At 47.0% G+C, this 21039-nt stretch overlaps 1 protein-coding gene across 1 annotated transcript in view; it reads right to left on the bottom strand.

Annotated features, from left to right (window-relative positions):
- Positions 1–10516, bottom strand: part of Gabrr2 (gamma-aminobutyric acid type A receptor subunit rho2) — a 31670-nt gene extending 21154 nt beyond the window's left edge. Inside the window, exons 1-2 of the mRNA XM_021634891.2 lie at positions 10109–10516; positions 1655–1761 (exon numbers count right to left, since the gene is read on the bottom strand). Of these exons, the coding sequence (XP_021490566.1) occupies positions 1655–1761; positions 10109–10296 (295 nt within the window). The 5' untranslated portion in view covers positions 10297–10516. The remainder of the gene's footprint in view (positions 1–1654; positions 1762–10108) is intronic.
- Positions 10517–21039: the final 10523 nt, after the last annotated feature.

The raw sequence follows: 21039 nt of genomic DNA, 5'->3' as shown, positions 1-21039 counted from the left end.
CTCATGTCCTCCAAAATGAGAATGCTGGGCTCCAACTGCACCCCAGGAGACACTGTGAGAGCATGGGCAATTAGATCGTGAGATCGATTTGCCCTTATAAAAAAGAATGAGATCCATGCCCTTATTAAAGGGGTCTCGGAGAGATCCCCACCCATTCACCGTGTGAGGTGCGGTGGAGGTGAGAGGGCCAAATAGGACACTTTCATATTGTATTTTAAGAGCATTCTGTACGTCACATTGTAGAACAGGGTCTGCGCACACGTACCGTAAAGAGCTCAACAGGCATGTACAGTAATGCTACTGTTTGTTCAGGGTCGACTCCTAGTTTGGAGGTGCTGCAGAAACACGTGAGGCTCAGAGGCATGAGCGCACGACAAGCCAGCTGTCCAGAGAGACGGTGCTGGTCAGCCATTCCAAAGCTCAGCCCCGCCCTTCCGGTCAGGTGCTCAGCTTGCCTTTGAGAGACACCTCGTTGGCGCGTCTCTCCTTCTGTCCCCTGCACCTCTGTTTCCTCTCCCTGTCTGTAAGCTGCCGGCTGGAGAGGAGGCTAGGGCAGAGTTCTACGATGTTAACCCACTGCCTCCTCAAACCTCAGGCTTTCTGAGAACAACTGGGAGACTCAATGTCCAGTCCCGTGAAACAGCTCAGCCTGGGAAAGATGCTCGCCACCAGGGCTGACAATCTAAATTTGATCCCCAGAACCCACAGAGTAGAAGGACAGAACTGAATCCCAAAAGCTGTCCCCTGGTCTCCACACTTAGGCCATAGCAAGTGTGCACTTCAAAAACAAATGTGAAAAATATACTTAAAGATAACCTGTTCCTGGGGCGGGTAGATGGTCCAGTGGGTGAAGGTGCCCGCCACCAAGCCTGATGACCTGGGTTTGATCTCTAGGACCCACACGATAGAGGGACAACTGCCCCCCCACCAGCGAACATTGTCCTCTGACCTCCACATGCACACCATGGTACGAATACACCATACACACACACACACACACACACACACACACACACACACACACACACGAGATAAACAATGTGATTAAAAAAAAAAAAGAGTCTCTTCTCTGGTCATTGTCATTTGTGGTGACACACTGCTGAAAGTTAGAGTGAGTAGATGTCATACATGAGCCAAAAGAGTGAGCCCTCTCCACACAGAACCCGTCCAGGCTTGGGTTTTGGCCTTGGGAATCGTGAGAAGCAAGTTGTGCATGGTTTCTGAGCCACCCTGCCCATGGTGCTGTTATAGCAGCCCGAGCCGGCTGGCATGCAGGCTCCAGGTCTTCGGAGCCACATGTCTGCTCCCTAATCCCAGGGTGGGGGTCAGTAACGAGGGTGAGGGGCCTAGCAGTGAGCCAGGCTACTGCTGCCTTGCCATCTGGCTCCTCCACCGTCAGGAGGCCCGGCAGGCCATGACTGTTTGTTTTGTCACTTTTTTTTTTTTTCCTGATCTCCTTCATGAAGGCAACAGCTGAGTCGCCTACAGCCTCTTTGTGTCAACAGCCTCCCCACTGCCTGTGACCACGTCTCTCCTTGGAGAGCGTATCTCACCGGGCTCGAAGCCAGCTGCAGCCAAGAGAATGACACAGCTCTGGGGACAGGGAAACAGGGGGGCTGTGACCCAACAGCGCAGGGACAGGGCGTCCTCTTACCTCCAAAGGCTGGCCTCATGGTGAAGTCATGGTCGTCCACTCTGAGCAGAGGCCGAGGTTTTCCTGTCCGGATTTTGGTCACATCAAGGTTCTTTTTATACAAGTGGCTGCAAAGAGACAGAGACGCTTTGCCATGGCCCAAGGCTCTGGAGACACCAGGAGAGCCCGACTGCATGGACGGCTCCCTGTAAGGTCTGCCTGGTCCGTGCTTTTTCTCTGTGCCGACACACACAAGGAGGGAGGAGGCTCCCACACCTCACAAGGATGTCTACCCAAAGGCGGGGCCTTCTGGACCACTTCTGGAAGCAGATATCTTCGCCTGCAGAATATTTTTCTGCCTGGCAAGGTCTTGTGAGTTGTGAGTGGAAGAAAGTAGTTAAGCTGAGGAATGGCCAAGATTATGAAGTTTTTTTGTTTTTGTTTTTGTTTTTGTTTTGTTTTGTTTTCTTTAAAAAAAATTCCCAAAGCTGAGCATGGTGGTACGGTGTCACACACCTGTGACCCCCGTACTCAGGAGACAGAGGCAGGTAGATCTCTGAGTTCAAGGCCAGCCTGGTCTACAGCGTGAGTTCCAGGGCAGGCGGGGGGCCGCAGGGTGAGATTCATGTGTTGTAGTAAGTATGCTGGGACATAAGCACGGTCAAAGCTCTAACACTCTGCCTTCCCCAGCTAGACCTGGAGCGACTCCTGTCAGTCAGCCGGCAGATCGGACATCCTGCATCTAGCCCCTTCATTGCCTTCCACTCTTCCCAGGCTGATTGTGTCACCGTAACCACAACGCCCCAGAGCAACGTGATCACTTGAAGCACGTGAGTCCTGACAGCTGTTCTGAGGCAGGAAGGGCAGTTAGTCTGCATAGGGCAGCCAGGCTGTCTCATTTGTATTGCTCAGCTGGGCTCAGGTGGGGTCTGAGGTGTGTGGCAGGCGCGATCTAGATGATTCTTGGCTGTAACTGTGCATTAGGATTCTGCCAGGAACTTTCAACAGTCCTGATGCTTGGGCACAACCCAGACCCCTTAAGTCTCTGGAAGGGACCCACAGGGGCTAATTCCCACAGAGCTGCACGGAGGCCCATCGCTCCAATGTGATGGTCCTGAAGATCCTGTGACACCTCAGTGACTGCAAACCCTCGCTTCCCGGGTGGCTCTCGGTCTTAGGCACACTGGAATCACCAGCAGAGCCCTCACTCTGCTGCTGGAGGGTTGGGGTGACTGAGGAGGCAAAAGTGCGGGGACCTTCCAAAGCCTGCCGAGTGCTGGGTGAGTGGAGCCTGAAAGCCAGCAGGACTCTCCTCTGGCGCTGCCTTTTGGTAGTTTCCAGAGGTGCCGGATGCAGGTTGGTGTTGACCACGTGTGGCTTACCAGGTGAGGTGACGGACACGGTCACTTGTAAGCCCTGTGTGTGGCGTTCTGGTGTTGTAGAGATAAAGGGGTAATTTTGTTCTGAGTGCTCACCACTCCTTTTTCATACTTTCATTTGACCCTCATGCTCCTGCCCCACCTACTCACTTTTACAAAAACAAAACAAACAAACAAGCAAACAAAACAGTGTTTCCTATTTACAGGAGAAAGGTGGCAGGTTTGGTCTCCTGCGACTCTCGGAGACACCTGTCTTAACTTCCGTCCTTTACCAGCTCTGTACAGATGGTACAATGTAGTGGGACATCAAAATGTGTGCACCCAGGAAGTAGCCATTAAAAGCAGGTAGCCATTACAGCTTAGATAGAGTTCAATACACTTAATGCCCAGTCTCCCTCTCATACTAGCCATGTGGAAGTGCTCAGGAACAGCTCAGGGCTCGTGGCTACTGTCTTGGACAGTATAGATAATGCTTTCATGACCACAGAACATTGTATTAGTTGGGTGGCAGTTTAAGGGTTGGCAAGTCCCCTGACCCACACGGATCCCAGCTTAGAGTCTTGTGGGGGGCTGCCTCTCTCCTTTCACAGCCCCAGAAGGATGGGAGCGCCCATCCCCCACACTTGCAGGGAGGGCTCTAATTCCACTGGGCCCTCCTCCTTCAACCTTGGGGGTGTCAGTAGCCATATGGACAGCCATCTGGTAGTTCCCAGGGCCCGGAATCAAGTTTGCTTGCTTGACATATTTCTAGGGGCAGCTGCTCTACCTGACATGCTCACGCCACAGGAGAGTGTTGCTCACATCCTCGTGGGCTTGTGACCTAGTTGAGGAGGTGACAGTAAGCAAGTGACAGACAAATGATGTCACTTCAGGGGGTGCTGAGTGCCAAAAAATGACAAAACAGGTAAAAAGAGAGAGAGAGAAAGAGAGAGAGAGAGAGAGAGAGATGGCTTGGCAGGACAACTGTTGAGGTGAGCCACGGTGAAGTCTTCTGAGATGGGGGGGTAAGAGGAAGAGGTGGAGTGAGTCAGGAGAGACAGGTACAGCTTCGTCGCCAGGAGCATGGGACACCTCCAACTCGACAGCCGCTTCTCTGGCTTGGCCCATCTGCTCCCAGCTGACCCACCAAGTGTTTTGACTCGGTCTTCTGGAAGACCCCTTTTCTGCTTATACTTTCTTCGACTGTGAGGTCCTGGGGCTCACAGAGAGATCTGACCCTCCCTGACACAGAGTCCTGGAACTCTGCCTTCAACCCCTGCTGCCAGGCCCCCAGCTCCTCCCTCTGCCACGGCTCATTTTCATGAGCAGTTTCTCCCACTTTGAACCAAAAGTAAGCAGAAGGCCAACCCTCCTCCAGCCGCATTTCATCGGCCTCTACTGGAAACAGCAGCAACAGACGTGTGCTGTAGTCTGTTTCCGTGTGTAAAACAATGAAGAGTTCCCTCCTCTGAGCCAGCTTCCTGTTCCTCTCCTTCCACTGGCCACATCCTACCGCACAGCAGGACCTCTTTGGCAGCTGAGGAGCCTGTCCTGACACCTTATGACCACCAGAGTCCATGCTGGGCCCAGGGCTCACTGTGGCGTTGCCGGCTCGAGAGGTTTGGATGGATGCTGTGACCTGTGCCATGACAGAACCATATAAAGTACTTTTGCTGCCCCCACCCCAAGTCCTTTTAGCCTCACACTTGTCTTCGCACCAGATAAATAAATCAATAATATTTCTTCCAAGAGCTAGACTCAATGTGCCGCTGCCCTCTGGGCTAGCAGCAGTGCCCAGCCCCAGGCCCTGCCTGTGCTGTGTGCTGTAAAAACAGACCGGGAGGGAGCCTTCTGCCCTAGGCTCTGCCAGTGGCACTGTTCTCTTTCAAGATAAGGCACGCAGGAGTTCTGCTACCCTTCTGCCTGTTGACCTCTCCCCAGATCTGCTTCACCAGTCCCTCCTTCCAGGATCACCGAGGCCATGTCCCAGCACTCCTTTTCCCTCTTAGCAATCTCTTTGGCAGGCCCCATGCCAGTGGTTGCACTGCCATAGCAGATGACGACACAAACCATCACCATCCTTCTGCTCTAGGCCTTTGCATCTGACAGCCTAACTCCACATCCCCGGGTGGGTACCATGGAGGACTTGATATGGGACCAACATCCTCAGCTACAGGCTGGGTGGGTGTTAGATGAAAGGGGAAAGGGCCAGGCATGTGGATGAAGAGAGTGGGGCTGCAGGAATATGCAAGCTCAAGGTCAGGCAGAGCCTCAAGAATCACAGGGAAGAAGCTGGAGAGATGGCTCAGGGGTAAAGAGCACTGGCTGTTCTTCCAAAGTTCAGTTCCCAGCAACCACATGGTGGCTCACAACCATCTATAATGAGATCTGGTGCCCTCTTCTGGCATGTAGGCACACATGAACACAGAAGACTGTATAAAAATAAATAAATAAATTTTTAAAAATCACAGGGAAAAGGCTGCCTATTCAAAGGCAATGGATGAGCAATAAATGGTGTTAAACAGATGGAGGAGGGGCAGTGACTAGATCACCTTCACTAGATATGTCTGTCATGGTAAGAAGAAAAGCCCGCTTGACTTTCCTCTACCAGAGCTAGACACAGAACTTGGGCCCAGTCCAGTTCCCTTGGGCATGAGCAGTCATGTCCAGGGGTCCCTGAGTGAGGAACTTCCACACTCCCAGGAGTCTGAGAGACCAGGCTTGGTCCCACAGAGACAGTGTGAAGAGCTGAGGCAGAACAGGAGAGCCAGGGCCAAAAGATCTTAAGAAAAGGCTGGATATTTAGCATGTAAAAAGAACAGGCTGCCCCCATTCACATACCCCCTAAAGCTGGTATAGGCATAGCAGCACTCTAGAGTGTGTGAAGGTGATCCGTGGCTCACTGTAGTATTAACACTAAAACACACTCCTCCGGGTGAGCATTTGAGATGCTAATGAAACCAGGAGGTTGTTAGCTTTTTGTTTTTGTTTTGTTTTCTCTGTGTAGCCTTGGCTGTCCTGGACTCACTTTGTAGATCAGGCTGGCCTTGAACTCACAGTGACCCCCCCCCCCCCACTCGGCCTCCCTGAGTGCTGGGATTAGAGGGATGGGCCACCCTGTCCAGCTGTGGTGCATATTTTTAATAATAGCACTTGAGAGGCAGGTGGATCTCTGTGAGTTCGAGACCAGTTTGATCTACAAAGTGACTCCAGGACAGCCAGATTTACATGGAGAGACCCTGTCTCAAAAACAAAACAAAACAAAAAAACCAAACAAAACAATGCCAATGAGACAGCAATGCATGAAATTGTATGTGGGCCTATATGTAACAGCTTGCTCAGGAGTCTGCACTATAGAAATGAGCCACGAAGGCTTGCGATCCTTTTCGAACTGTCACTCTCTGAATCACTGTTTTCGTTTGCCTTCTATTGCTATGATAAACACCTCGACCAAAAGCAACTTGGGACGAAAGGGGTTATTTCATCTTACAGTTTACAGTTCATCACAAAGGGAGGGCAGGGCCGGAACTCAAGCAGGAACCTTGAGGCAGAAGCTGATGCAGAGGCCACAGAGCACTGCTGCTTACTGACCGGCTCTAAGTGCCCAGGGCTGTCACTGCCCACAGTGGGCTGGACCCTGTTATATCCACCATTAATCAAGAACATGCCCCACGGCCTTGCCTCCAGGCCAGTCAGATGGAGGCACTTTCTCAGTTGGGGTTCTCTCTTCCTAGATAACTCCAGCTTGTGTCAAGTTGACAAAACAAAACCAAAAAAACACAGCTACTGAACTTTCTCTTTGCTCCCACTTTCTCCACTGGAAATGTCTTCATCGATGTCTTTACTTCTGCGGCTGCATGTCTGCTCCGTCCCTGTTCCAGGACCAGGGTCTCGGAAGCACGGCGTCCGCCATAAGCAGATCACCTGCATCGGGGTGGATGAGGAGCTCAGAGGGCTTAGCTGACCACAGACATTAACCTCGCCCTCTGCCTCACAGGCGCAAATCCTTCCTGTCAACACGCTTTCCACCTCCATCTAGGGAAGCATTAGCGAACCGGAAGTCGCCGAATGTTGTCATTCCAGCAGGACACAGCAGGTTTAAATCCATTGCCGCTGAGGCTCGGGATTTTTTTTTTTTAAGGGACTAGTTACTTGATAAGTGGAGTCACTAAGGTCCTCCTGGGCCCTGAGATATTTGGGGCGACTTCTCCATTCATCTTTGATTGGGTGTCGCCCTGGGCCCCACCCTCATGGTAAGAACTGTTTGGGTGACCTTAAGCCTGGCCTTTTATGAGATGAAAAAAGAGGGGTGCTCACCATGCTTATGAGGACAGCTGTGCCCATGGGTCACGTTAGAGGTCTGGATTTTGGTTTATTTGCTAATAAGTGATCACAACACCTGTTTGCACAGGTGGCAAGGCCCCATGAAGGCACCCAACCATGAATTTTACACACTCCTCACCAGTTATCAAACTCCTTCCTCAGTTGGAGAAACTGAGGCTCAGCAAGATTAGAAAAGTTCTGCATAGCTAGAGAGTAGCTTGCCTGGCCTCTCAACTCCTTGTCATGGGCAACAATTACTTGTGTGTGGTGGGGGGTAGGGGGGTCCAAGAAAACAAACATGATGAAAACCAACAGAGGGATGCTCCAGGATGTGAAGAATAGGAAGGAAGCCCAGGGTCAGAGATTGTAGAGGACAGACCCAGAGCCAGAGCTAGACCTCTGCAGGCAGGAAAGGGAAGCAACTAGGAAGGATGGAGGCAGGGAGGAGTGGACTGACGTAGGAGGCAGAAAGGCAGAAAGAAAAAGAAAGTGGTGAGAGGGACAGCGAGGAGCAGACTCCCTCTGCAGCAATCACCACAGGACACCCCAAAGGTCAGATCTCCAGCATCAGGTCTTAAAAAGCCCCAGATGAATAACTGTTTTGTGTGAGTGGCTTGCCAGCAGATGCAGGAAGGCTGTCAGGTCAGAAGAAGGCCTGTGATTGCTCGGATAGTAACACGTGTGTGATGTGTGACTGTGAGGGAGCCCGTGTACACTGTGACCAGCACCACCTGGGTGGTACGTGTGTATGCATGAGTGCGTATGTTTGTGCCTGAATAAGTCTTCTCAGAGGCTGTGCACAGAGGCCAGATCATACTTTCCTGCTTGTCAGTATAAGGTAACTCTTAAATAATGACATTCTGAAAACTAAAGGGTCTCACCTGAGGAGACCTAGCTCTGTCCTGAGAGACCCTTCGTTGGGCTCCCCTGGCTCACCAGCCTTGCTCCAGCGAGGCGCACACCCTTTGGCTGTGTCGTGTGTCACCTTTTCTCATATTAACTCCTCATGGAACAAATGATGGTCCTCACCCAAGTGTCAGAATCAAGCTTTCTCCAGTGCCCACAGTGTCAAGTGGACTCCGGGTCTTCTGAGAACAGAAGTTGTGGCAGCTGGGCTGCTGAGGGGGGTCCTATTGTGTGGGCACCATTCTCGAGGTACAGTTTCCTGCAATGCTTTTCCCTCAGTGTGTGGGAACCAACAACAGAGAGACTCTCACCCCAGAGGTGTTCATGCAGTTGTAAAAAATGAGCCTGTTTTCTAGCATGTTCTCAGTGGGAGAGAGTTCCACAAGTTGTTTTACCACTTTGAAGAATCACTGCAACCTAAGCCCCTCCTCACGGTTCATAATGCCCATTTGAACCAAAAAGATCCGAGAATTCTGTTGTGAAGACAGCTGTTTAAAATGGCGCACACCAGGGTCTCCCAACCTCCTCTGACCCTATATCTCCTATTCACACAACACTTGATCACGTTTCCCAAAATCAGGGTTCAGAAATGGACCAGGTAGTTTCTGAGGTTGGACACATAACCAAAATAATTTTGGACTTTGATTCCTGGCTGAGTAAGACAGACCCTCAGAGAAATCCAGGTTTCCCAAAGTAGCAGTCTCCACTGAAGTGCTGGAAGTTGGTTATAATTCTTACTGTTAGCTTCTTTCTGAAAATAAGGTAGCAGCCAAGACTTAATCTAGTATGCCTATCTACAATACTGCATGCATGTGTATGTATAGAATGTAAATAGTGGCGAACAAGCTAGATGATAGATTCATAGATACATAGATAGACACAGATGCATACATAGGGAGATGAGAGATAAATAGCTAGAGAAATTATAGGTACAGTTTCCAGAAAATGTTACATACATGGTCAAAAACGTTTGAAGACCACTGACCTACACAATTTGCCTCACACACTCAAGGCCCTGCGAATAAACAAACTAACCAACAATGGCCCTATTCATTTCTATTCAAAAGCACCCATCCTCAGAGTAGCTGGAGGAACAAGTGCAAACCATTTCACACGGGTGTTTCTGTCTGACCGTTTGCTCTTCTTCATTCCCAACAGCTCTTATGCCTCAGCTTGGGGGAATCAAGTTCTGTACATCTATGCACAGATGTATCTATCAGATTTACTAGGAATGGAGATTTTTTTTTTAATACAACAGTTTTCAGTTCAAAATCTGAACCTCATCAGTATTGCTTGGGGGTGTCTGCAGCAGCTCACTGTTGCTGCTCATGTGTTGCTGACAACTTAACACATGACACAAAGCATTGATATGATCAAGTTCTCCACCAATCGATAATTTTGAAAAGAAACCTCAGTTAGATTTTGTCGATTGTTGTCATGCTAAGACTCCAACTGTGGACCTCACATGCTCTGCGAGCACCTTGCCATTGAGCAAACCTTCAGCATTCTGTGTTTTATTAATAGTTCACATTAAGTCCTTATGTACATTTTCCCCTACAACACTTGACTGAAATCCTCCAGCCAAACCCCATGTCCCCTGCAGCATATAACTGAGAGAAGCAAAACAGCAAAATTGGGAAACACAGATTTTTTTTTTTTACCCACCAAGCCTGAGCCATCTACCAAAACATCCTCAAGGACAAGGGTGTCAGAATTGACACTTCCTATAGCATGGCTGTATGCTCAGCGCTATGACAGAAAGCTAGCACTCTGAGAGGGCAAAGGTCCTCTAGCCCGGGCATTCTGACAGGATATTTAAAGTAACTGCTAGTCCTCCTGGGGAAACCTTCTGGCAACACCTTCCTCCCTCCTCACCCAGCAAGCCTACCTTGGCTTGGATGTTTCCAGCTGCCCTGTCCATCTCTTCCTCCTGGGCTTTCTGCTCTCCACAAGAGCCATCAGGCAAAACAAGAACAAAACGAGTCTCATAAAATAAGGCATTCTGCAAATGTCTATGATGCAGCAGGAAGCTGTGCAGGGACCTTCAGCGGGGAAGATGCTCCCTGACTTAACCATGGATCTTGTCCCCAGTGCCCTGCCAGTGCCTCTCGGAGGGGCTGTGAGGGCATGTTTGGCAAGGCTGGGTTTCCCGACCTACTAACTGATACTGATGCCTGTCTAACCCCCACCACCACCCCCAAAACACCTGAGCAAAACGCCAAGCTTTGTCCTTCCTCTGCTTAGAGATTGGACATTAGTGAAGGAGTCTGTTCTTCTGGGAAAGTAGGGTTCCTCTGAACCCTAGAACAGCTTTGGCTAAGTCTGTTATATAAAAAAATATTTTAAATCTCTTGAACATGCCAGCTTTTTGCTGAGATCATTAATCCATCTCTCTGGCTGCATAAAACCAGTCTGTCACATCCAGCAGTAAGGCAGCTTTGGTTCTGAGTGGATTTGCAAGTGTTTGGGGAAAGCTAAGACAAAAACACTGTTAGTTCCAGGGGGTGCTGTGATCTACAAGGATGCACTTCACCTACAGCTGAGCATGACTGCTTTTACCTCAAATACATACCTCCACACGCACACACACAAAACAAAGACATTCATTTTAAATTTGAAGAACAGCATAAAAAAAGAAAAGTCATGATTTTGTAACCTCTTTTTCCTATCATGAGCACTAAACTAACTGTGCTCTTTGACCCTGAAATGTGTAAAGTCAGACATCATCAACGGACTGGATTTCTACCCTTGAAATAAAATTGTGCCCACTTGAAGTGAAGAGATAAATGAGGTCACGTTTAACCTGCTGAACAGTGTATTTTAAAATTACTTAAAGCTCTGTGACTGTGTCCTGGCAATAAAGAGTTCAGTGAAAGAGAAACAGATCCTAGAATGGAGGTTTGGTGGAAAGAGACAAAACTGAGCTTTTTTAATGTGATGAAAAATGATTCAAAAGCTCCTGCTTTTGAATGATATGATACATCTTATTTTGTAAGGATTCCTAATCTGAATGAGTTGGGTCAGGAAATCAAAAAAACCAGAGAGGATAATGTAAGAATGTGTTAATCCCAAAGATTCAGGGAGAAAGGCCATTGACCCAAATCATCATGACCAAATTTTAATTAAGACTAGATTTTTTTTTTTTTAATTCATGTACACAGGTTGCCTTCCTCTAAGGCAGGGTTCGAGAGCTCAGCATTGGAGATGGGCAAGATGAAGGTTTTAAATAACTCAGGCGTAGGGGGTTTCCAAGTGGGAGACGTGGCAGGAAAATAGGTAGAGTTATAGGAACAGCATAACAAGTTGGTCATGACAAAAGTAGTCATAACAACAAGTGGTTATAATAACCCTTTTAAACAAAGGTAGGGTTGCAAGATGGTCAGTCATAACAACTTTTTGAAACAAAGACATAGTTGCTGTTTCCTGGAACAGAAAGTATAGAACTATTTGTAGTTAAGATTACAGGTGGGGTACCCCAGAAGCAGAAAGACACACACGGTATATACTCACTTATAAGTGGATATTAGACATATAATATAGGATAAACATACTAAAATCTGTACACCTAAGGAAGCTAATCAAGAAGGAAGACTCTGGCTAAGATGTTCAATCCCCATTCAGAAAGGCAAAGAGGATGGACATCAGAAGAGGGAGAAAACAGGGAACAGGACAGGAGCCTACCACAGAGGGCCTCTGAAAGGCTCTACCCTGCAGGGTATTGAGACAGATGCTGTGACTCATAGCCAAACTTTGAGCAGAGTGCAGGGAATCTTATGAAAGAAGTAGGAGATAGTAAGACCTGGAGAGGACAGGAGCTCCACAAGGAGAGCAACAGATTCAAAAAGTATGGGCACAGGAGTCTTTTCTGAGACTGATACTCTAGCCAAGGACCACTCATGGAGACGGCCTGGAACCCCTGCAGAGATGTAGCCCATGGCAGTTCAGTGTCCAAATGGCCTCCATAGTAATGGGGATAGGGACTGTCTCTGACATGAACTGATTGGCCTGCTCTTTGATCACCTCCCCCTGAGGGGGGAGCAACCTTACCAGGTCACAGAGGAAGACAATGCAGCCATTCCTGATGAGACCTGATAAACTAGGATCAGAGGGAAGGGGACTGGGGGGAGGGGCAGAGATGGGGAAGAGGGAAGGAGGATGGAATTGGGAGGGAGGAAAGGAGGTACAGGGGGGATACAAAGTGAATAAACTGTAAATAATATATATAAAAGATTACAGTTGGGGCATAACCCATTCGTGAAACAGAAGTTCAATCATAAACAAAAATGAATCTAGTATGTCTTTACTAAAAGATGACTTTTAAGCCTAAGATGGAGGCAGGTTGTTCATCATTGCCCCTTTGTCTCATGTGTCCCTGTCAAGTCTTTGATAGGGTCTTAGCATCCTTTTTTGGGGGTGATGGGACAAAATTTATATTGCACCAAAAGATTCATTGCTCATTTATAAACTATACCTGTTTAGTTATCATAGAAAGATCAAAAAATTTGAGGCCATATAATTTTGGTATGCCAATAGGTGCTATTTTGTCTCCTTCGCCAGGGAGTTTCCTTTTGAGCTAATATTCCAGCCCTTTGTTGAGGATAAGGGGTGATATACTCTTTTCTGTAACTGCTTCCTGCTAAAATTAGGATGCTATTGTCAGGGCCCAGGAAGGCTAGAATGTTAGTGAAGTGCTGGGAGGGGATTAGGGCAAATGGGCACTCATTAGAAGCAGCTGGTGGCTGACGCAGCTAAGCGGAAGGAAGAATCACATCAACTGGACTGCTTTCTATCAGCCTTCAGCAAGCCCAGGGCTTTCTGGTTTTGTAGGATTACCGTGGCATAGATCACCTTTGGAGCAATTATAGTGTGACGCTGATTTCTGGGTCGGGGCTACCAACCAAGTGGAACTCTGCCAACACTAGGAACAGATGTTAAAGAACTTAAAGGAGATTTTTATATTTGTACCCTCATAATTTATTTAGGTTTTTATATCCTTAGAGAGTTATAATTTGAATTATTTTAAACTTGTATAATTTACAAAAATCTTAACTTTTTATCCAATTATTTAACATAAGTGGTTAATTGCTGAGAACAGTCTTTGCAAAGCAAGTTCCTCTTAAATAGTAAAAGTTACATTTGAAACCTGTTTAATCCTTTAATATGAAACCTGTTAGTAAGACAAATCTGTCTGTGAGTTTGTCTTTTTCATCAGGTGACCTCATAGCTCTAGAAAGTAAGGCTTGTGGTGTGTGTTGTGTGGCCAGGCATCTATATCTAAATTGATAAAGCTACAGTTATCTCTCGACACCATCAGATTATAGCAGGAAGCATAGTCCAAATGGTTTGTGTATCAATTAAAATAACAGAGGCTTACCACTGTCTGGGCAGCCACCATAGGCTCCTTTGGTCTTGGTGACTCCACTGGGGGCAGTGGTCAGTGGTCTTTGGCTATCACACAGGACAGCATTAACTGTTCAAATGCTCTCAAAGGACAGCATAGGACTTTGGCTGCTGGGCCAAGGTCTGAAAGATTTTTCTGTGGAGGAGGTACGTGGAAAAGCTGGTCTGTTGTGACTAGGCAGAGCAGGGCTGTCAGCCCAACAGTGTGCAGAGTTTGAGCAGAGCCCTGGCAGCAGGAGCAGTTTTGCCCAGCGGTTAGCATTACCACAACCCAGACAGAGTTGTCCGTGCTGCGTCATCTTCTTGTAGACCTTAGGGTTGCCTCTAGGAACTGGCATTTCTGTCTAGCATAGGAAGCTTTTCCCAACAGACATTTTAAATACCACATCCAGCCGAGCTCTGAAGAGTTCTGAAGACCATCTATTAAGTCTTCCTGATTTTATTTTATTTTTTAAGAATTATTTATGATTTATACAGCATTCTGCCTGCATGTATGCCCTCGCACCAGAAGAGGGCACCAGATCTCACTATAGATGGTTGTGAGTCACCATGTGGTTGACTGGGAAATGAACTCAGGACCTTTTGGAAAAACAGTCAGTGTTCTTAACCTCTGACATCTCTCCAGGCCCAGTATTCCTAATTTTAAATAAACATTACTTGTTTTTAGTTACTTACTTTAGGTTTAACCTTGTAAACATATACAGGAGGCTAAATAAAGCTTATCAAAATAAAACTTTAAATTATAAATACAGTCCATAGAAAGTCTGACAACTTTACTTTCCCGATCTTTTTATAGTGTACCATTGCAGAATATTGGCGTTTCTTGTATGACTGGTTTATCAAAATAGGTAAAACTTAAGAAAATTAGCTAGATATTCATTCCTAAGTCAGTCTCTGTTAGTCTGAATAGGTCTTAGGTAAAGAGAAATATTCTATAGGCTCTTTGTCAGACTGCTTAGGTCATTGTCTTGCTGCATCTTAAGTCAGGAATATCCTACTTTCTGGTGTTTAGTATTTGTTGTTTATAGTTTTGACCCTAACTTCAGTTGGGTGGTAATTATACTGTGCATTTGGGATTCCAGCAGAGCCTTGAGCTCTTCTCAGGGTGAGCCTTTAAACATAAAAACCAGGTTTTAGGTTGACATATTTTAGTTAACAAGGCTAGTTATCCAGAAGCAGAACAGCAGGGGTTAAAAAGCCAAGTTGGCACATTTGGAGATTTGCCCAGAAGGATGGACTTTGACAGAGTAGGTCTTTGTTCTTGTTTTTGCAGGTGATGCTGTCTACATGCTGAATTTTACAACCTGAATGGTAAAGGTATTTGTGTACAAATTTGTAATTATTAATCCTCCATTATAAAGTTTAAAGTCAACTTTCATTACAGATTCTACAGATTTTAACCATATCCAATAAACATACAAATCCTGAGGTACAGAAAGTTCATATAATAGTCTTACAAATCTTGAGATAAGTTTTAGACAGTTAGATGAAACCAATATTCTAATTTTTTTTTAGCCTCGCCTGACATAAGACAGAAGCTTCCCAGCTCAGCTTTTCAATGTGGCAGAACAGCATAAAAAATATTTCCACATTACCCATACCCAAAGACATCTGTATCCCTACTAAACTGAATCCAGTAGCCAGAAAGCCCAGAGACAAGGAATTTTCAAGCCTGGCTATCAAAATAGCCGTGGCAAGTGGCAGTGGATTTATGCTGGCGGGGGAGAGGGCAGGGCTTGGGGTGAATTCCCAGTTGCCCCAGCCCAGCAGTGTGAGAGTGGCAGCATCTAGAGCTTGTCCAGCTCCTAAGTCCACCTGGAACTGGAGAAGATTGAGGGAACACAGAAACACACACACACACACACACACACAAAGATGGAGACAGCAAAAATGAAACAAGCACAAGAACAACAGGGACGATGACAACAGTGGGGCCACTCAAAGATTCACAGTTTGACCAAAGAAGTCTTTTTAAGAAATAGGAGGCTTTTTCTCAGCCTCCCTGCATAGCCCAGGTGCTGGGAGCCCTGAAGCTCCCGAAGTGCCAGGTTTCCCCAGTTCAGTTAGCACAGGTCTCTCCGATTTCCTATCTCAGCCCCAGCAACACCTGGTGTCCCAATGTTAGGCCTACCCAATCTCCTGGCTCCCAGTACCCTCAGGGTTCCTCCGCTCTGTTGAGCAGCCTAGGCATTGAACCCTGCCAATGGGCGATCAAGTACCCAACTGTTCCAATTTCTTGGCTCTCAGTCTCTCTAGAGCATCCCCAGGCTCCCTGGGAGAGTCCAGAAAAGAACTGGTAGTTCTGGCCAAACTCCCAAGTAACCAGATGGGCAATTGTGACTTCTTGATTGCTGCCCTGGATGGATCTTGTCAGAATCCCCCTTGTTCCCAGATCAGGATTCCACAGAACCAGAATACCACCGGATGTCAGGGAGAGTATTTGTGTCTTACCAGAGGAGGCCTCCGTAAACGGATACTCGCCGATCTTTTTTTTTTTTTTTTAATGGGGGTCATTCACTCAGGCAGTCAGTCCACCACACTGAAGGCATGACCCAGGGCCTTGGAACGTGTCCAAAGCCTTCACACCCTAAGGAATAGCCAGCTCTTCAGTCCCAGAGTTCCAGAGGGAAGGGTCCCACTTCTGAATGTCTGAATTTGGGTCTTGATCTCACTGGAGCCTCCAAATCTTAATCCCAAAGATTTAAGGTAAAAGACCACCAACCTAAATCATCATGGCCAAATTTTAATTAAGGCAAGATTTGTTTTGTTTTGTTTTTTACATTCATGTGCACAGGCTGCGCCCCTTTAAGTCAGGGTTCAAGAGGTCAGCCTTGGACACGGGGAAGATAAGGGTTTGTATAACTCAGGGGTAGGAGGTTTCCAAATGGGAGACTTGGAAGGCAAATAAACAGGACTAGCATAACAAGTTGGTCCTGACAACGTTAGCCATAACAGCAGGTAAGGGCATAAAAGCCTTCTGAAACAAAGGCAGAGTTTCAAGATGGTGATGGCTTTTTGAACAAAGACATGGTTGCTGTTCTCAGGCAGCACAAAACCATTTGTAGTTAAGGTTACAGATGGAGCATGTAACCTTAAGCCCGATCCTTGAGAAACAGAGGTTTAATCCTAAGCAGGAAGAAGCCTAGTTTGTCGTACTGTACGAAGGCTTTCAAGCCTAAGATGGTTCATCAAATGTAGCATTAGAATACACACCACACTGCTGCCCAGACCACAGCGCCCAGAGCACCCTTTCCCCTAAGCCCCGGATGAGGATGCTGGAAATGCTTCTGGGTGTCAGGAAAACAACCACACAACCCCAAGTGCTTCAGCAAAGCGGAAGTTTAACTCCTGCAGAGGGAAGGCTGCGCGCTGTGAAGACAAGCAGAAGCCTGCTGGGGTTTTATTCTTAATATGTGGGTCCTGTCTCAGCAGACTTCAGAGCCAGGGCTTTTGCTGTTAGCTGATACAGAGGGACAGTTTCTGGGGGAAATGGGAGCTTTAAATGGATATTTTTATTTCAGGAGCTGCTCACTCAGGAGAGACTTTTACCAAGTGGTGTCTTCTCAGAGGGAAGTTTTCCCTTTCTTAGTTAACCCTCACATAAAAAGACAGTATATCTCGTTCAATGAGTAACTCCTTACAGGAACATGTTCTGTGACTCCAGCTAGCACAGGTGCCAGAGTGAATTTACATCAAAGGGGTATTGGTGGCCATTCTGCCCTGACCTACTTCCCACCTCCTGTGGGGGTCAGGAATCCTGGCTGCAGGCTCACCACCACCACACGCCTTTCCTCAGAGGGCTGTAACAAAGGTCCCCAGACAGCGACGTGTGGCCTCTCCTTGGGGCTGTTACAATGTTACACACCATACAACGTGTGGTTCTAGGAAGTTTACTGCAGAAAGAGGGGAGAGAGGGAGCGGAGTTAGAACTCTGAGTGAGTCATGAGAGAAAATGAGGAGGGAGACAGACAGAGGGACAGGCAGAGAATGCAAGAGAGGAAAAGAGAGAGACAGAGAGAGAAGGGGGAAGAGAGGAGAGGGGAGGAGGAAAGGGAAAGGTAGGGTTGTCTTTTATGGGGGCCCCTGGCGGTGGTGACAGGTGATGATGACATCACAGATTGCTAGGAAACCTAGAGGCAAGGCAGGTGAACTAACAAGGGACCCTGCCATACTGTGTCTCTGGTACTGGGCCCTGGACTCTCTTCAGAGCCCTGACTGTGCTGTCATCTGGCTGTCCATGGCATTAATAACTGCTTATAAACTCCGTAAACCCCCAACAATCTATCTCAGTGTCCTTGAACCCAAATGTGAGACCCTTCAGATGAGGTATCTTCTCAAGAGAAAAAGACGGAAGTGAGACAGTCAAGATGTGCAAGCAGTGTGCATTTGACACTTCTGTGGAGGACAGAAAGATGAGAAAAATAATGGGGATGTGAGAGGAAAGCATGAGGAAAGCCTGGCTTCCCTGTCTGCTGGCAGAGAGAGAAAACCTCAGACACACTGGTCAGACACAGAGACATGTGCTTCCCAAAGGCAGCTCGCCTGAGACAGTGAACACACTGCAGGCACAGAGCCCTAGAGCCGTAGGAACATGTTCCATAACCTTCAGTTTCTAGAAGCAGGCAAGCTTCTCAGCTAAACCATAACCCCATAAACGCACCTATTTACAGAACTGAAACCTCTGCCTTCTAACCATATTGTTCACGGCACTCACTGAGTGCTGTTAGGAGAGGGGAGGGGATTTCCTTGCCATCTTTACCCATATAACTTGAGGGCCACCAAGATCCTATATACATATCCATTGTAAATGTTAAAGTCCCTACCTGCTGCAGGCCGTGGTGGCCACATCTTGCCCTCCACCTAGAGGTTCAACCGTCACAAACTCTAGGAATCAAAACTTCTCTCTCTTCACTACCCTTCCCTACTCTGAGTATTGTCTAATGTTTGTACCCTCCAAACCACTAGATTTCACACCATAGTGGAATTCTGGGTATAATTGTTGGCTTTTTTGTTTTCTTGCTCCATCAGACAGAAGCACAGCTCCAGTACAGACCCTGCAAAAACTGAATAGCCTAGATGTGAGAAACATGTTTTCTTTTCCACCAAGGTGGCTCTCCTACCAAAAGCCAATTTCCCATAAACTTCCTACAGTCTGTGAACTCTTCATGATTGCTTGGCCAACTCCTGGCCATTGCAAAGACTCAACTACCATACTTTGTGCCAATCATGAGTTAGCCAACCATGTCAGATCATCAGTCTGAGCTGCCAATAATGTGACGAGACACAGTTATCACCTGCATTAGAAAAAAAAAATTTTTTTTAAGTGACCAGCCTGCCCTGGAGCACTTGCTTACTGGGATTGGGTCATACAGAAATTACCTTGCCACGTCACTTCTGCTTTGTGTGACACAGAGAGTATTCTTCTGCAACACAGGTTCAGGAAATAGGTCTCCATTGGAGAAATAGATTTTGAGCCCTTGAGGTCTAAGGCAGTGTTTTAACCCCAGGAAACGAGGAGAGCCTCCAGGGGCACAGAAGAGGACACTGCAGCACTGGACAGCAAATAGGACAGCTGCTCTCGCTGTCTAGGATCAGGGAGACCATCTGTGCCTAGGAAACCGCAGGTCCAGATGATGGTCTGTGAGGCTTAGGTTGGAGCACCTGAGTTCTGGCTGCAGCTCTTGAGCGAACAGGATGCTGAAACATATGTTAGGAGCAAAAGATAAAGTCAAGCATATGTGTTCAAGGTTCACCTAGGTTGTAGCATGTTACCTCACCCGGTCCTTTCATGGGCAAAGACTAGATAGAAGCCAGGATGTTTAACTATTCATCAGCCCGTTTCCATATTTAACAATAATGCTGCTATGAGTGTTTGCTTTTAAGTCTGTATACAAAGACATTTTTGGTATGACAGAGCATGTGTGTGGAGGTCAGGGGATAACCTGGAGGAGTTAGTTCTTTCCTTCCAACAAATAGAGCCCAGGATCCACCTTAGGCTGTCAGTCAAGCTTAGTGGCAAGCGTCTGTAACCACTGAGCCACCTCACTTACCCACATTTTTCTTTGGGGTACAAAAAGAACTAAGATTCCTGGGTAATACAGTAACTTCGTGTTTGTAAGCCACCATGTGGTTGCTGGGAATTGAACTCGGGACCTCTGGAAGAGCAGCCAGTACTCTTAACCTCTGAGCCCTCTCCCTAGCCCCCTTAACATTTTTTAATTAATTAATTGTTTATGAGTGCTCTATCTGCATGTACACCTGCATGCCAGAAGAGGGCACCAGATCACATTGTAGATGGTTTTGAGCCACCATGTGATTGCCAGCACTTGAACTCAGGACCTCTGGAAGAACAGTGTCTGCTCTTAACCATTGAGCTACCTCTCCAGCCCCACTCCTTCCATTTTTAAGACAGGGTTTTACTATGTAGCCCACCTTTCCAAGTGCTAGGATCACCGGTGACTTATCTGGAGTTTGTATTCCAGATCTGAGTAGCTTAGCCATACATTAGCCATTCGTGTGACATTTAAGTGTGGCTTTAATGTGTAGCTTCCCAATAGCTAATGTTGAGCTTCTCTTTATATGCACACACATCCATATAGATCTGCAGATATGTCTTTTCAAATCTATTGTCAGTTTTTGTTTTATTGCACTTTTTTTTTTTCATTCTCAATAGGGTCTCATGTAGCTCATGCTAGCTTTCAAACTTTGGAACTCCTGATTTTCCTGCCTCTACTTCCCACATCCTGGAATTATAGGTGTGTGCTACCGTGCCCACCTTCTAATCTGCTGTCAGTTTTAAATGGAGCTGTTTTTAGTAGTGAAGTACTGGGGTTGTTCGTTTGTTGAGATGGGTGTTCAGTATCCAGCCCTGGGTAGCCTGGAACTTGCTGTGTAGCCTGGGCTACCTGGAACTCACATCAATCCACTTGCCTCCTGAGTGAAGGATTACAGGCATGTGCCAGCAAACCCAGCTGTCACTTTCTTTATAAAGGGTCTTTGAAATAAAGGGGGTGGGGAGGAAGGGTTATTTCAACAAATTATTGTATTCTTTTCTTTGGTTCTTTGTGCTTTTAAACTTATCACTGAGAAGCCGAGCCCAGGGCGACAAAGATTTATAGATTCTTCTAAGGATTTTACAGTTGTGGCTGCTCAGTTTTGACATGTGGTCTGGATATGTAGATCAGATTGACCTTGAACTCCAAATCTTCCTGCTTCTGTCCAGTACTAGCATAACAGGTGTTTGCCACTAGTTTAAGTTCTTAGATTAAAGTCTATGATCCCCTTGACTTCTTTTTTGTCTTTGGCACAGGCTATGGATAATCTAACTTTTAACACTGGCTTATTTGAAGACAGGGGACTCAAGCTCAGAGACTGAGAGGATCCCAGCAGCATTTGCTGAAGCACAACTCTGGTCATGCC

The sequence above is a fragment of the Meriones unguiculatus genome, chromosome 20, assembly GCF_030254825.1.
Source record: "Meriones unguiculatus strain TT.TT164.6M chromosome 20, Bangor_MerUng_6.1, whole genome shotgun sequence".
Classification (NCBI taxonomy): domain Eukaryota; kingdom Metazoa; phylum Chordata; class Mammalia; order Rodentia; family Muridae; genus Meriones; species Meriones unguiculatus.
The sequence above is the reverse complement of the archived record's forward strand: the minus strand, read 5'-3'. Positions and strand labels throughout refer to the sequence as shown.